Genomic DNA, 17274 nt, shown 5'->3' on the forward strand with positions numbered 1-17274 from the left:
GAGGAGTAAGCACTATATTCGTGGTTCCGGATTGGCCAAGAAGGACTTGGTAACCGGAACTTCAAGAGATGCTCACGGAGGATCCGTGGCCTCTACCTCTAAGAAGGGACCTGCTCCAGCAAGGACCCTGTCTGTTCCAAGACTTACCGCGGCTGCGTTTGACGGCATGGCGGTTGAACGCCGGATCCTGAAGGAAAAAAGGCATTCCGGATGAAGTCATCCCTATCCTGATCAAAGCCAGGAAGGATGTAACCGCAAAAACATTATCACCGCAATTGGCGAAAATATGTTGCGTGGTGCGAGGCCAGTAAGGCCGACGGAGGAAATTCAACTGGGTCGATTCCTACATTTCCTGCAAACAGGAGTGTCTATGGGCCTGAAATTGGGGTCCATTAAGGTTCAAATTTCGGCCCTGTCAATTTTCTTCCAAAAAGAACTAGCTTCAGTCCCTGAAGTTCAGACGTTTGTAAAAGGGGTACTGCATATACAGCCTCCTTTTGTGCCTCCAGTGGCACTTTGGGATCTCAATGTAGTTTTGGGTTCCAAAAGTCACATTGGTTTGAACCACTTAAATAAAATATCTCACATGAAAAGTGGTCATGCTGTTGGCCCTGGCCTGGGCCAGGCGCGTGTCAGAATTGGCGGCTTTATCCTGAAAAAGCCCTTATCTGATTTTCCATTCGGACAGGGCGGAATTGAGGACTCGTCCTCAGTTTCTCCCCAAGGTGGTTTCAGCGTTTCACCTGAACCAACCTATTTGTGGTGCCTGCGGCTACTAGGGACTTGGAGGCCTCCAAGTTGCTAGACGTTGTCAGTGCCCTGAAAATATATGTTTCCAGGACGACTGGAGTCAGGAAATCTGACTCGCTGTTTATCCTGTATGCACCCAACAAGCTGGGTGCTCCTGCTTCTAAGCAGACTATTGCTCGTTGGATTTGTAGTACAATTCAGCTTGCACATTCTGTGGCAGGCCTGCCACAGCCAAAAATCTGTAAATGCCCACTCCACAAGGAAGGTGGGCTCATCTTGGGCGGCTGCCCGAGGGGTCTCGGCTTTACAACTTTGCCGAGCAGCTACTTGGTCAGGAGCAAATACGTTTGTAAAATTCTACAAAATTGATATCCTGGCTGAGGAGGACCTGGAGTTCTCTCATTTGGTGCTGCAGAGTCATCCGCACTCTCCCGCCCGTTTGGGAGCTTTGGTATAATCCCCATGGTCCTTACAGAGTCCCCAGCATCCACTTAGGACGTTAGAGAAAATAAGAATTTACTTACCGATAATTCTATTTCTCATAGTCCGTAGTGGATGCTGGGCGCCCATCCCAAGTGCGGATTGTCTGCAATACTTGTACATAGTTATTGTTACAAAAATCGGGTTATTATTGTTGTGAGCCATCTTTCAGAAGCTCCTCTGTTATCATGCTGTTAACTGGGTTCAGATCACAGGTTATACGGTGTGATTGGTGTGGCTGGTATGAGTCTTACCCGGGATTCAAAATCCTTCCTTATTGTGTACGCTCGTCCGGGCACAGTATCCTAACTGAGGCTTGGAGGAGGGTCATAGGGGGAGGAGCCAGTGCACACCAGATAGTCCTAAAGCTTTCTTTAGATGTGCCCAGTCTCCTGCGGAGCCGCTATTCCCCATGGTCCTTACGGAGTCCCCAGCATCCACTACGGACTATGAGAAATAGAATTATCGGTAAGTAAATTCTTATTTTTTTGGTTTTCTTTTTTGCCAGTTAAGTGATTAAAGGCTACATTTTTAGTCTACCCAGTGGGTCTCAATCTGGGTTATATCTAGCACTAGGGGTACTTACTGTGACATTCAGGCCAAAGAACGAATGCTTCTGCTGGTAGATATAATATTTGTTGTGGCTAATTACTTTCTACTTAGTCACAATTCCCTAGCTGCATTTACAGGTGACAGTTATGTTTATAACTAGTTCTTTGCATGCCAGACAAATGGCAGATGTGGAATATATTCCCTTGTGCTCTTACTGGTTTCCAAAGGGAAATCGTAAACTGACTACATGCGATAATGGCAGCAGTAACTGACATTTGGCCCAATTTTGTAGAATGTGATCTCACAACGAGCCTTATAATGTGATTGTAGTCCTGTTATAGTACATGTTGGAAAATGTGGTCAGATGTGATGACTAGTATTGCTTTGTATGTGCAGTCATTTTGTGAATACACTAGCAGGTCGTAATAACATCAAAAGTTATCTAGCCGCTTGGTTATGCTGTGCCAATCCAGATCTCTTCCAGTTTGGCCATACAATGTACATTACAGATATTAAAGCATTGTGGAGTTGGTTGTGATGGTTTAAATGCAAACTTGAATTATGGAGCATTAAATTTGTTGTGTTATATTTTTTTTTATACAGCAAACACCCTGAATCTCTGGCTCACTGCTATGAAGTGATTCCTGCAGACACAGTTTGCAAACTGTACTTTGATTTAGAGTTTTATAAACCAGCAAATCCAGGAGCAGATGGCAGAGAAATGGTTGCTTTTGTGATTGAGGTGAGTATGGTTTAGGGCAGGGGTGGGGAACCTCCAGACCACGGGCTGTATAAGGCCCGCAAAGCCACTTGTTCTGGCCCACTGCAGTGTGTCAGGGGAGGAGAGCGCAGCGGGCGCCTCTCCTGCCCCTTTGTACTAAGTCCGGCGGCGGCGTTTCTCAGCTGTCAGGGCATGGAGGAAAGCGCAGCTATGACCAGCGACAGTGGTCATAGTGGTCAAACCAGCCAATCAGAGCTCGTGGACCGGCAGCCAATCAGGAGCTGCCGCTACCGGTCCACGAGCTCTGATTGGCTCACAAACTGGCGGCTGGTTTAAGGTCCTATACGCCGCCACCCGACATAGCTGCGCTCTCCTCCCTGCCTGGCCCCTGACAGCTGAGACACGCCGCCGCCGGACTGAGCACTAAGGGGCAGGAGAGGCGTATGCTGCTCTCTCCTCCCCTGACGCACAGCAGCAGCGGTGAGCAGGGGGAATGTGTGGGGTAATATGTATCTGGCACTGTGGGGCATATGTGTATCTGGCACTGTGGTGCATATGTTACATAGTGGCTCAGTGTGACGTATGGTATATCTAGAATGTTAGAGACATGTTGAAATGTTACTTCCAAAGTAAGTAGAATGATGTTTTCACTCCTTTTCCTCGTCATTCAGCACGGATAGAAGTTAAAAAAGCAGTCCCCAGTATGGCTGTCAGTATGACTTGGATAACAAACCCTTCAAAAAAATCATCTTCCAAAATAAGTTTTCTAATTGAAAGCAACAAAAGTTTAATTTAGGTGCTGTATTTTATTTATATACTAGTGCATTACCTATTGTGAATACTTTTATTTCCCTCATTCATTATACACTGCTCAAAAAAAATAAAGGGAACACTTAAACAACACAATGTAACTCCAAGTCAATCATACTTCTGTGAAATCAAACTGTCCACTTAGGTAGCAACACTGATTGACAATCAATTTCACATGCTGTTGTGCAAATGGAATAGACAACAGGTGGGAATTATAGGCAATTAGCAAGACACCCCCAATAAAGGAGTTGTTCTGCAGGTGGTGACCACAGACCACTTCTCAGCTCCTATGCTTTCTGGCTGATGTTTTGGTCACTTTTGAAAGCTGGCGGTGCTTTCACTCTAGTGGTAGCATGAGACGGAGTCTACAACCCGCACATCAATGCGAGCTGTGGCAAGAAGGTTTGCTGTGTCTGTCAGCGTAGTGTCCAGAGCATGGAGGCGCTACAAAGAGACAGGCCAGTACATCAGGAGACGTGGAGGAGGCCGTAGGAGGGCAACAACCCAGCAGCAGGACCGCTACCTCCGCCTTTGTGCAAGGAGGAACAGCAAGCCACAAATGTGCATGTGTCTACTCAAACGATCAGAAACAGACTCCATGAGGGTGGTATGAGGGCCCGACGTCCACAGGTGGGGGTTGTGCTTACAGCCCAACACCGTGCAGGACGTTTGGCATTTGCCAAAGAACACCAAGATTGGCAAATTCGCCACTGGCGCCTTGTGCTCTTCACAGATGAAAGCAGGTTCTCACTGAGCACATGTGACAGACGTGAGTCTGGAGACGCCAAGGAGAACGTTCTGCTGCCTGCAACATCCTCCAGCATGACCGGTTTGGCAGTGGGTCAGTAATGGTGTGGGGTGGCATTTCTTTGGGGGGCCGCACAGCCCTCCATGTGCTCGCCAGACGTAGCCTGACTGCCATTAGGTACCGAGATGAGATCCTCAGACCCCTTGTGAGACCATATGCTGGTGCGGTTGGCCCTGGGTTCCTCCTAATGCAAGACAATGCTAGACCTCGTGTGGCTGTAGTGTGTCAGTAGTTCCTGCAAGACGAAGGCATTGATGCTATGGACTGGCCCGCCCGTTCCCCAGACCTGAAACCAATTGAGCACATCTGGGACATCATGTCTCGCTCCATCCACCAACACCACATTGCACCACAGACTGTCCAGGAGTTGGCGGATGCTTTAGCCCTGGTCTGGGAGGAGATCCCTCAGGAGACCATCCACCACCTCATCAGGAGCATGCCCAGGCGTTGTAGGGAGGTCATACAGGCACGTGGAGGCCACACACACTACTGAGCCTCATTTTGACTTGTTTTAAGGACATTACATCAAAGTTGGATCAGCCTGTAGTGTGTTTTTCCACTTAAATTTTGAGTGTGACTCCAACTCCAGACCTCCATGGGTTAATGAATTTGATTTCCATTGATAATTTTTGTGTGATTTTGTTGTCAGCACATTCAACTATGTAAAGAACAAAGTATTTAATAAGAATATTTCATTCATTCAGATCTAGGATGTGTTGTTTAAGTGTTCCCTTTATTTTTTTGAGCAGTGTATTTAGCAAAGGATGCCCCATACTATGTAGCTGTAAAGAGCAAGCTAACACTAAAGGGTAAATGTCATAGTCTGAGAGTTGCTGACAACTTCAAGATTTTGGTGATTTAGCTACTAGTTTAAAGTGGCAATAATTTAAATGGCAAAGCCAACCTGGTTTTGCCATTTTAAATCTAGCGACTTTATCGACAATATCTTGCCATTACATTTATTGCTAGGTCTGTGAACGATTCTGTTTGCTTGGGAGGTATTAACTACAGTATTACAAAGTAGTTAGAAAATTTGTCACCTGGTAGATGAAAGCCAAAAGGAACTACTTCCCCTCATCCTGCCTAATTATTTTCTTTTTCTTCTAAAGTCCTAGCGGTATGTGCTGTCCCTGGGCTTGGCTTCCTGTGGAGTTTGGAAGACCATTCCCTCTTTTGCCTGGATTCATATTGTTGAGATTTTGTCAGAGTCACCGCTTTCCTGGTATTTGGCAGTGTTTTAGTTGTTTCTGGCTGCCATACTCCATGGTCTGTTACTACAAATGACCCCCTTTCCATTGTCTTCCTTATCAGCTGCTCCTGTAAAGTCTAGACAAGTAGCACATGTTGGCTGGTGATATTTTTAGAATAATACCTTCCAAACCCACTGGACTATTCACTGGTTTGGTAAATAATAAGATGCAGTTTCGTCAACAAAGATGTCTGGCACTAGCAGTGTCATACAGGACCTAGCAGCTCTCTCGTTCCGTATGACGTATTGAGGCTAGATGTACGAGGACACATCTTAGTGCTTAGTAAGCCCAACTGTACCAGTGACCTGATCCGTTATTGAGTAGCCATGTTGCTTTGATCCAATAGATCGTTATGAACAATAAAGAAGACCTGATAAATGCAACCCTGATTTGGATTCTAAAGTCTACCCAAAACAATACACTTCCAATTCAGAGGTTTTATTTTCCCTTACCCATCATTCTATAATATAGTTATTACACTAAAGTTACTTATTTTACAACTTGCAGCTAATGTCCTATTGTGATTCCTCCCTCTAGACTCTGCAGCCATGTTAGCTCATTGGCACGAAGAAGCTAATCAGAGTTTTCAGGGGCATTTAGGGATCACAGACTCTACACTTTCTCTCTGAATCAATGTTCTCCACGAAGTTCATTCTGTTACATATAAACAAACTCTGACCCTGTTTTATTACCTCCCATGATAAGGATCTACACCAGTAAAAGTGTAGCTTATAGAAAAGTCATAAAATAGGTTTCATGTGGATTGCAAATAAGGTGTTTTAACAAGTACAGTAGTTAAGAATTGCAGGAAACTTTTCAAACTTTGTTTTTATGTTTAGACATGATGGCTGTGTTTGGAGCAGTTGAAATGTGTAATATTATGGGAAGTTATACCATTTGTAGTTTCAGCTTAAGGACCTAAAAATGTATCTCTATTATTCAATTCAAAGTACTGATGTGTGATAGAACCAGGGTGACTGTAACAGTCTCTAAATACAGCATTGTGTCACAGAACACTTAAACACAGCATTCACAAAGGAACTTCCACTTTGTGTTGCCTTTGAAACCCAAGGATATTACAGGGATGGGAATCAGGTAACGTTAAGGCACAGAAGGACCAACCCAGGGCTCCTATGCAGCTCAGCAGAAATATTCACATTTGATAGTGATCAAACTCCCTTGTTTTCTCTGGAAGCAAAGATAAAACAATATATAAAAAAAAATTTTTGTTAAAGTTCACACTAAAATGGACCCTCTGTCCGTGGGACAACAAGACCTTGTTATTGATTCCTAGGTTACATTGTTACATGTTGCATGAGTGTCACCCACTTATGGAAAAAGACGTAAATGCTATGGAGGATAAATGTGGTTTTAAGTTTGCAAAGCCCGGGCCTTGTTTCTCCATACTTTCACCTTAAAGATGGATGCACATGGGCAGATCATCACTTATGGTAGCATTGGGAAGATGACCGCATTCACAAACTGAATGTAGTCCTCCTCTACAGTGGTATGAAAATTAATTGGGACAATTTTTTGTTTTGTTTTGCTGTGTTTTGTTTATAGCTTGTTAAAAATCCATAGAATTTATATTTACAGCCGTTTCTGGGGTCTGTCTAGTGCCGGGGGACTCACGCACAGCCTCATCCCCTTTATGCCCTTTCCTTCTCGAGCACTCTCGCTCTTATTCCACCAGGAGTCGGTGCCACAAGTTCTAATGCAAGTACACCTATGGAAACCTTGTTAAGACTTATACTTCCTATGTAGATAGTGATACGCAAAATGGAAGTTGCTCATAATTTATTGGTCCATCACAGACACTTGTAAGGGAGGGGTTAATCTAGACAGCAGTCTGCAGTGGACCAGCATATTCATGTGTTTCTAAATTGAGTGCCAATTCACCTGGAGGCACCCAAGATCCATCAGTATGGTACTGCAAGAATCCTCTTATTATGTAGGATACATGTCTCTTTTGCTGGCCCATTGCAGAATGGGGATACGGTCGTTAGGTCGGCACAGCTTAGGTCGACATGTACTAGGTCGACAGGTCAAAAGGCCGACATGTACTAGGTCGACAGGTCAAAAGGTCGACATGAGTTTTTCACTTTTTATTTTAAGTTTTTGGATTTTTTCATACTTAACGATCCACGTGGACTACGATTGGAACGGTAACCTTGCCCGAAGCATGGCGAGCCATGTGAGGGTACACGGTGCTCTAATTGGGGTTTCCCGTCACTTTACGAAGAAAACAACGCAAAAAAAACAGTCAAAAACCCATGTTGACCTTTTGACCTGTCGACCTAATGACCATGTCGACTTATTGCCTCTGTTGACCTAATGCATGTCGACCTTCCATGGCCGACCTAATGACTGTCGATCTAAGTTGTGTCTATCCAACGACCCATACCTGCAGAATGCTGGAGGAATTTGTGGTGTCATGTTTTTTCTTGTCTAAATTAAACTTACACGAATCTCTGAAGGGCCAATAAACTGATTAGGAGCAATTTTTATTCTATGTATCTCTGTTCCGAGAGGCATGTATGGGATTAGTAGCTGGAGGGTATGCTGGTCCTTGTAGTGCCATATTGGAGGCTCTTAAGGTGAGTTGGCTTTCAGTTTAGAAACATTTCCCAAAGTGATTATTTTGTGTAGGACAACCTGAGCAGACACACCTTGACCATGGTTTGTGGCTTATCATATATTTGCAAATGTATCTGTGCCCTCTGCATTTTATTATTATGCAGGATGCATGTCTCTTGCTGACCCATTGCAGAGTGCTTGGGGAATTTGTGTCTTGTTTTTTTTTTCTTGTAGATAGTCACATTTGATTTCTCGTTGCCCCACTAGGGCTGATTCTGACCTTGCAGGATGGATGAGAGGACCTGCCTAAGCCTGTTAAAACCCACAAAGACCTTGTCCCAGTTAATTTGCACACCTGTTAAATTGTCTTTAATAAAGTGCCTGATGATGATCTGATTGATCAAAAAGTAGGTTTTCCATAAAATTATGCTAATACTGCAGTTTCTGCATAATATGTATCACTGATATGTAAGAACAGCCTGATACAGGAGATTTCTGTGAAACCCCTGCAAAAGGCTAACTACCACTGCAGACCGGGTGTGGATCGTTGGGCCGACAGTAACTAGGTCGACCACTATTGGTCGACAGTGACTGGGTCGACACCTGAAATAGGTCGACTCGGCCATTAGGTCGACATGGAAAACGTTGACATGAGTTTGTTACAAAAAATGTTATGTTGTCTTCGTGAAGTGACCAGGAATCCCAATTAGAGCACCGTGTGTCCCCCCCCTCCCCCCCCCCCCCCCGCATTGCTTGCTATTCCCAATCGTAGTCCACGTGGAACGTAATGTATGTAAAAGTTCAAAGAAACTTTTTTAAAAGTTAAAAACTCATGTCGACCTTTTCATGTGTCGACCTTTACTATGTTGACCTAGTGACCATGTCGACCTATTGACCTAAGTGCTGTTTACCTAAAGACCAGATACACTGCAGACCACAGTACCTGTTATCAATGGGGACTGCAGCAGACCCCTTGTTAGTAAACTCCAAAACGCCAAGCATTTCAGAGTTTGGTCTTGTTGGTTTATGCCATCCTTAGATGGCTTTAACCGCTTTATACCTATGGAGGCATATTTGAAGGCTCCTTCTCCTGCAGCCTTGGGAAACTGACCCCGTACACATACGCAGTGTCCGTTTCCCAGGAGCAGTCTTTCAGAGTGCAAGACTCCTCCAACACCCACCGGAATCTAAACAGCCATTAATGCTACCGCTGTCCCTGTGAGTGACATTTAGTACATAGGGATAATCTGCAATGTACACTGGAAAAAAATGCTACACTTATGCAATTTTCTCTATCGTCCTAGTGGATGCTGGGGTTCCTGAAAGGACCATGGGGAATAGCGGCTCCGCAGGAGACAGGGCACAAAAGTAAAGCTTTCCGATCAGGTGGTGTGCACTGGCTCCTCCCCCTATGACCCTCCTCCAAGCCAGTTAGATTTTTGTGCCCGGCCGAGAAGGGTGCAATCTAGGTGGCTCTCCTAAAGAGCTGCTTAGAAAAGTTTAGCTTAGGTTTTTTATTTTACAGTGAGTCCTGCTGGCAACAGGATCACTGCAACGAGGGACTTAGGGGAGAAGAAGTGAACTCACCTGCGTGCAGGATGGATTGGCTTCTTGGCTACTGGACATTAGCTCCAGAGGGACGATCACAGGTACAGCCTGGATGGTCACCGGAGCCTTGCCGCCGGCCCCCTTGCAGATGCTGAAGTAAGAAGAGGTCCAGAATCGGCGGCAGAAGACTCCTCAGTCTTCTAAAGGTAGCGCACAGCACTGCAGCTGTGCGCCATTTTCCTCTCAGCACACTTCACACGGCAGTCACTGAGGGTGCAGGGCGCTGGGAGGGGGGCGCCCTGGGAGGCAAATGAATACCTAGTTTGGCTAAAAATACCTCACATATAGCCTCCGGAGGCTATATGGAGATATTTAACCCCTGCCAGAATCCGTTAAGAGCGGGAGACGAGGCCGCCGAAAAAGGGGCGGGGCCTATCTCCTCAGCACACAGCGCCATTTTCCCTCACAGAAAGGCTGGAGGGAAGGCTCCCAGGCTCTCCCCTGCACTGCACTACAGAAACAGGGTTAAAACAGAGAGGGGGGGCACTAATTTGGCGATATGCTTATATATATTAAGATGCTATAAGGGAAAACACTTATAAAAGGTTGTCCCTATATAATTATAGCGTTTTTGGTGTGTGCTGGCAAACTCTCCCTCTGTCTCTCCAAAGGGCTAGTGGGTCCTGTCCTCTATCAGAGCATTCCCTGTGTGTGTGTGCTGTGTGTCGGTACGTGTGTGTCGACATGTAGGAGGACGATGTTGGTGAGGAGGCGGAGCAATTGCCTGTAATGGTGATGTCACTCTCTAGGGAGTCGACACCGGAATGGATGGCTTATTTAGGAAATTACGTGATAATGTCAACACGCTGCAAGGTCGGTTGACGACATGAGACGGCCGACAAACAATTAGTACCGGTCCAGACGTCTCAAAAACACCGTCAGGGGTTTTAAAACGCCCGTTTACTTTAGTCGGTCGACACAGACACAGACAGGGACACTGAATCCAGTGTCGACGGTGAATAAACAAACGTATTCCTTATTAGGGCCACACGTTAAAGGCAATGAAGGAGGTGTTACATATTTCTGATACTACAAGTACCACAAAAGAGGGTATTATGTGGGATGTGAAAAAACTACCATAGTTTTTCCTGAATCAGATAAATTAAATAAAGTGTGTGATGATGCGTGGGTTCCCCCCGATAGAAAATTATGGGCGGTATACCCTTTTCCGCCAGAAGTTAGGGCGCGTTGGGAAACACCCCTTAAGGTGGATAAGGCGCTCACACGCTTATCAAAACAAGTGGCGGTACCGTCTATAGATAGGGCCGTCCTCAAGGACCAGCTGACAGGAGGCTGGAAAATATCATAAAAAGTATATACACACATACTGGTGTTATACTGCGACCAGCGATCGCCTCAGCCTGGATGTGCAGAGCTGGGGTGGCTTGGTCGGATTCCCTGACTAAAAATATTGATACCCTTGACAGGGACAGTATTTTATTGACTATAGAGCATTTAAAGGATGCATTTCTATATATGCGAGATGCACAGAGGAATATTTGCACTCTGGCATCATGAGTAAATGCGATGTCCATAACTGCCAGAAGATGTTATGGACACGACAGTGGTCAGGTGATGCAGATTCCAAACGGCACAAAGGTGTATTGCCGTATAAAGGAAGAGGAGTTATTTGGGGTCGGTCCATCGGACCTGGTGGCCACGGCAACTGCTGGAAAATCCACCGTTTTTTACCCTAAGTCACATCTCTGCAGAAAAAGACACCGTCTTTTCAGCCTCAGTCCTCTCGTCCCTATAAGATCATATCTGCCCAGGGATAGAGGAAAGGGGAGAAGACTGCAGCAGGCAGCCCATTCCCAGGAACAGAAGCGTTCCACCGCTTCTGACAAGTTCTCAGCATGGCGCTGAGACCGTACAGGACCCCTGGATACTACAAGTAGTATCCCGGGGGTACAGATTGGAATGTCGAGACGTTTCCCCTTCGCAGGCTCCTGAAGTCTGCTTTACCAAGGTCTCCCTCCGACAAGGAGGCAGTATGGGAAAAAATTCACAAGCTGTATTCCCAGCAGGTGATAATTAAATTACCCCTCCTACTACAAGAAAAGGGGTATTATTCCACACTATATTGTGGTACTGAAGCCAGATGGCTAGGTGAGACTTATTCTAAAAAAATTTTTTTGAACACTTACAAAGGTTCAAATCAAGATGGAGTCACTCAGAGCAGTGATAACGAACCAGGAAGAAGGGGACTATATAGTGTCCCGGGACATCAGGGATGCTTACCTCTATGTCCCAAATTTGCCCTTCTCACTAAGGGTACCTCAGGTTCGTGGTGCAGAACTGTCACTATCAGTTTCAGACGCTGCCGTTTGGATTGTCCACGGCACCCCGGGTCTTTACCAAGGTAATGGCCGAAATGATGATTCTTCTTCGAAGAAAAGGCGTCTTAATTATCCCTTACTTGGACGATCTCCTGATAAAGGCATAGTCCAGGGAACTGTTGGAGGTCGGAGTAGCACTATCTCGGATACTGCTACAACAGCACGGGTGGATTCTAAATATTCCAAAATCGCAGCTGATCCCGACGACACGTCTGCTGTGCCTAGGGATGATTCTGGACACAGTCCAGAAAAAGGTGTTTCTCCCGGAAGAGAAAGCCAGGGAGTTATCCGGGCTAGTCAGGAACCTCCTAAAAACAGTGCATCATTGCACAAGGGTCCTGGTAAAAATGGTGGCTTCCTACGAAGCAATTCCATTCGGCAGATTTCACGCAAGAACTTTTCAGTGGGATCTGCTGGACAAATGGTCCGGATCGCATCTTCAGATGCATCAGCGGATAACCCTATATCCAAGGACAAGGGTGTCTCTCCTGTGGTAGTTATAGAGTGCTCATCTTCTAGAGGGCCGCAGATTCGGCATTCAGGATTGGATGCTGGTGACCACGGAGCCCAGCCCGAGAGGCTGGGGAGCAGTCACACAAGGAAAAAATTTCCAGGGAGTGTGATCAAGTCTGGAGACTTTTCTCCACATAAATATACTGGAGCTAAGGGTAAATTTATAATGCTCTAAGCTTAGCAAAACCTCTGCTTCAAGGTCAGCCGGTATTGATCCAGTGGGAAAAACATCACGGCAGTCGCCCACGTAAACAGACAGGGCGACACAAGAAGCAGGAGGGCAATGGCAAAAACTGCAAGGACTTTTCGCTGGGCGGAAAATCATGTGATAGCACTGTCAGCAGTGTTTCATCCCGGGAATGGAAACTGGGAAGCAGACTTCCTCAGCAGGCACGACCTCCACCCGGGAGTGTGGAAACTTCATCGGGAAGTTTTTTCCACATGATTGTAAACCGTTGGGAAATACCAAAGGTGGACATGATGGCGTCCCGTCTGAACAAAAAACGGGACAGGTATTGCGCCAGGTCAAGAGACCCTCAGGCAATAGCTGTGGACGTTCTGGTAACACCGTGGGTGTACCAGTCGGTGTATGTGTTCCCTCCTCTGCTTCTCATACCTAAGGTGCTGAGAATTATAAGACGTAGAGGAGTAAGAACTATACTCATGGCTCCGGATTGGCCAAGAAGGACTTGGTACCCGGAACTTCAAGAGATGCTTACAGAGGTCTTATGGCCTCTGCCGCTAAGAAGGGACTTGCTTCAGCAAGTACCATGTCTGTTCCAAGACTTACCGCAGCTGCGTTTGTCGGCATGGCGGTGGAAAGCCGGATCCTAAGGGAAAAAGGCATTCCGGAAGAGGTCATTCCTACCCTGGTCAAAGCCAGAAAGGAGGTGACCGCACAACATTATCACCAAATGTGGCGAAAATATGTTGCGTGGTGTGAGGCCAGGAAGGCCCCACAAAGAAATTTCAACTCGGTCGTTTCCTGCATTTCCTGCAAACAGGAGTGTCTATGGGCCTCAAATTGGGGTCCATTATGGTTCAAATTTCGGCCCTGTCGATTTTCTTCCAGAAAGAATTGGCTTCAGTTCTTGAAGTCCAGAAGTTTGTCAAGGGAGTATTGCATATACAACCCCCTTTTGTGCCTCCAGTGGCACTGTGGGATCTCAACGTAGTTCTGGGATTCCTCAAAATCACATTGGTTTACAACCAGTCAAATCTGTGGATTTGAAGCATCTCACATGAAAAGTGACCATGCTCTTGGCCCTGGCCTGGACCAGGCGAGTGTCAAATTGGTGGTTTTTTCTCAAAAAAGCCCATATCTGTTTGTCCATTCGGACAGGGCAGAGCTGCGGACTCGTCCCCAGTTCTCTCCCTAAGGTGGTGTCAGTGTTTCACCTGAACCAGCTTATTGTGGTGCCTTGCACCTACTAGGGACTTGGAGGACTCCAAGTTGCTAGATGTTGTCAGGGCCCTGAAAATATGTTCCAGGACGGCTGTAGTCAGGGAAACTGACTTGCTGTTATCCTGTATGCACCCAACAAACTGGGTGCTCTTGCTTCTAAGCAGACTATTGCTAGTTGGATGTGTAATACAATTCAGCTTGCACATTCTGTGGCAGGCCTGCCACAGCCAAAATATGTAAAGGCCCATTCCACAAGGAAGGTGGGCTCATCTTGGGCGGCTGCCCGAGGGGTCTCGGCTTTACAACTTTGCCGAGCAGCTACTTGGTCAGGGGCAAACACGTTTGCTAAATTCTACAAATTTGATACCCTGGCTAAGGAGGACCTGGAGTTCTCTCATTCGGTGCTGCAGAGTCATCCGCACTCTCCCGCCCGTTTGGGAGCTTTGGTATAATCCCCATGGTCCTTTCAGGAACCCCAGCATCCACTAGGACGATAGAGAAAATAAGAATTTACTTACCGATAATTCTATTTCTCGGAGTCCGTAGTGGATGCTGGGCGCCCATCCCAAGTGCGGATTATCTGCAATACTTGTACATAGTTACAAAAATCGGGTTATTATTGTTGTGAGCCATCTTTTCAGAGGCTCCGCTGTTATCATACTGTTAACTGGGTTTAGATCACAAGTTGTACGGTGTGATTGGTGTGGCTGGTATGAGTCTTACCCGGGATTCAAAATTCCTCCCTTATTGTGTACGCTCGTCCGGGCACAGTACCTAACTGGCTTGGAGGAGGGTCATAGGGGGAGGAGCCAGTGCACACCACCTGATCGGAAAGCTTTACTTTTGTGCCCTGTCTCCTGCGGAGCCGCTATTCCCCATGGTCCTTTCAGGAACCCCAGCATCCACTACGGACTCCGAGAAATAGAATTATCGGTAAGTAAATTCTTATTATTAGTACATAGGCTAATAAATGTGTAAAATATGGTGAAAATCTCTGTGTATGTATCACGTATGTCAAAGTAACTAAGAAAAGTTTTGTTTTTCTTTAGAAATTGAGAATGCAACATTCTCTCTCTCTCTCTCTCTCTCTCTCTCTCTCTCTCTCTGTTCTAATTCTCTTTACTATGGTGGAAAAGTGGTAGCTGATGACTAACTGTAGCCTAGGCAAAGGTTTCCCAACCCTGTTCCCTGGTCCTCAGGTTCACACAACAGGTCTTGTCGGTATTTATGTGCAGGGAATTAATCCACCAATCTACTTATTTGTCAAGTGCCCAGTTCCTACAGGTAGCACTGGAGCTCTGATATGCTATATAAATACATAGAAGATGCCAAGTGTGCTATTGTGCCAAGAGCTCAACATTTACTCAGCCATTTCAGAAAAATACGGAGGGTAAATAACTGGTTTCCAGGATTGAAAAGACACAGGTGCCAGTCTACTTTTAGCCCAAATGGATTCTCAAAGTGTGATGTGTTGTAGTCTAATTGCTGTGCAGTTATGCTGCAATGACTAGATCTAACATACTTTATTTCTTCAGTTTTTCAGTAGAAAGCTTGAGGAATGTTTTGGTGTTAAGTCCTCTGCAGAGTGTGTCTTAAACCTGGATTCCAGCACTGAAGAAAAGTTTAGTCGTCATTTAATATTTGTATTGGCCAATGCAGCCTTTAAGGATAACATCCATGTTGGTAAGAGCCTCTTGAAGACTGTGAATAAAACCTTCTGCTTGTCCTGTTAGTGATCTGGCTAGTGTTCCCTTTACTTGCCTGCTTGCTGCCTGCGTGTTTCCTAGCTGCTGTGAACTGTTGTTACATTGGCTGATAGCTCTGTTTGCACAAGTAACTGGCTCTTGGCATTCTATCTCCCGGCTAAAGCAGCAGGCATTAATGTTTGATCAGTGTCTCGGGCAGTTAGTCTAGCATTGAGCGCTTTGCTTGGTTGACTATAGAGTTGGGTTTGGAGATATAGTCATAATGACATTTACAATGTTGACAATCATAATGTTTCCTATGTTGGCAGTTACATCAACGTTGTTGAAAACATCAGCTTCTGCAGAATGTTGACTTGTTCATAGTGTCAACATGTCACCACTAATGACATATTAAGATTATGAAATATTTTGGTATAGTAGTCTGCTTTATTTTTCTGGATTGCAGGCAACTTTTACTATATATGCAAAACAGTATTTTCTGCAGCAGGGTACACTGTGATTCCACAGGGAATTACATCTGGGTGTAGAGTTGGATCTTGATCCAAAGCACCAACAGGCTAAAAGCTTTGACTGTTCCCATGATGCATAGTGCCGCCTCCTCTATATCCCTGCCTTCAGGCACTGGAGCTCAGTTTGTAAGTTGGTGCCTGCAGTGCAGGCTGCTAACAGGGAGGGCTGCGTTAGGCTTGCCCTGAAAAGAGCTTTTTGAAGAAAAGAATACTTCAAGGGCCGCATCACAGGCACTTAGAAGTGCTAGATGTCAATCTGACATATCATGCTGCGGCTCCCTCACCTCCCCCAGCGGCGCTGTAGACTCCGGCGCCCTGGTTGCCGGGTAATTACAGCGGAGGGCTCTGGTTACTTCAGGCACACACCCGCCGCTGCTCTCCTGGATCGCGTTGCCGCATCTTTGGGAGGAGGTAAGAGGGTCCCCCAGACGGGACCCGCTGACATCGCGATCAGGCGCGGTGTCCGGAGACGGACAGCGCGTGCTGGCGTGGTCTCCGGAGACGGACAGTGCGCGTGGACACCGTGGCCGTACAGGGACCCCACTAGACCACCAGGGCAAGGGGCACAAGTCGGATTACGAGTACCCGGTACCCGGTGGTGAAGTCCAGCAGAGGGGAAAGGGCGCTGACCTGTAACCCCTCCCCCAGCCCCAGGCACCATTTACTGCAAATGTTCCCGTCCTGGAGCTGCGTCTCTCTTCTCCCTCACTCCCTGTCAGCGTTTGGGCGCCATTACACAGAGCTGCGCTAATCCTGGGACTGCTGGGCAATGTCTCCTCTGTAAAGCCGCCTGCCTCATCAGTGCTGTGCATTTACAGGACACTTAAGTATTCTACATGTCGTTTAGACAGTGTTAGTTAAGAACAAGTGCAAACCACAGGGATATTTAGTACAAGTATACTGTGATATACATCCAGTCTTTACTGTGCATTGTTATATCTGTATACATACATAGCTTTACTTAGTAGTCCAGTTACTTAGTATTGCTAGTCCAGTGCAGTTTTATTGTTTGTAATAATTTCTGCATTGTACATGTGACTGTGTGTGCCAGTAGCTGCTGTGTGGTCTCTATTCCATGTATCTCACACATATCATTATCCCTATATTCTGTATCCTGAGGGGGGCTAAGTGCATCAGGGTTCTCATATAATATAGTGATTCACAGAATATACTACTTTGGTATTTTTCTCTTGTGTCACCATATACCTCTTAAATTCTCTGTTTGTGCTCTGCTTTGCAGTCGCAC

The 17274-nt window shown here is 46.0% G+C and overlaps 1 protein-coding gene across 2 annotated transcripts in view; it reads left to right on the forward strand.

Moving 5' to 3' along the window:
* PRIMPOL (primase and DNA directed polymerase) overlaps nucleotides 1–17274 on the forward strand; it is a 231857-nt gene that overhangs the window by 113162 nt on the left and 101421 nt on the right. For both annotated transcript variants that reach the window (XM_063920714.1, XM_063920715.1), the window contains exons 4-5: nucleotides 2386–2524; nucleotides 15349–15496. In XM_063920714.1, the coding sequence (XP_063776784.1) occupies nucleotides 2386–2524; nucleotides 15349–15496 (287 nt within the window). The remainder of the gene's footprint in view (nucleotides 1–2385; nucleotides 2525–15348; nucleotides 15497–17274) is intronic.

The sequence above is a fragment of the Pseudophryne corroboree genome, chromosome 1, assembly GCF_028390025.1.
Source record: "Pseudophryne corroboree isolate aPseCor3 chromosome 1, aPseCor3.hap2, whole genome shotgun sequence".
Taxonomy (NCBI): Eukaryota; Metazoa; Chordata; class Amphibia; order Anura; family Myobatrachidae; genus Pseudophryne; species Pseudophryne corroboree.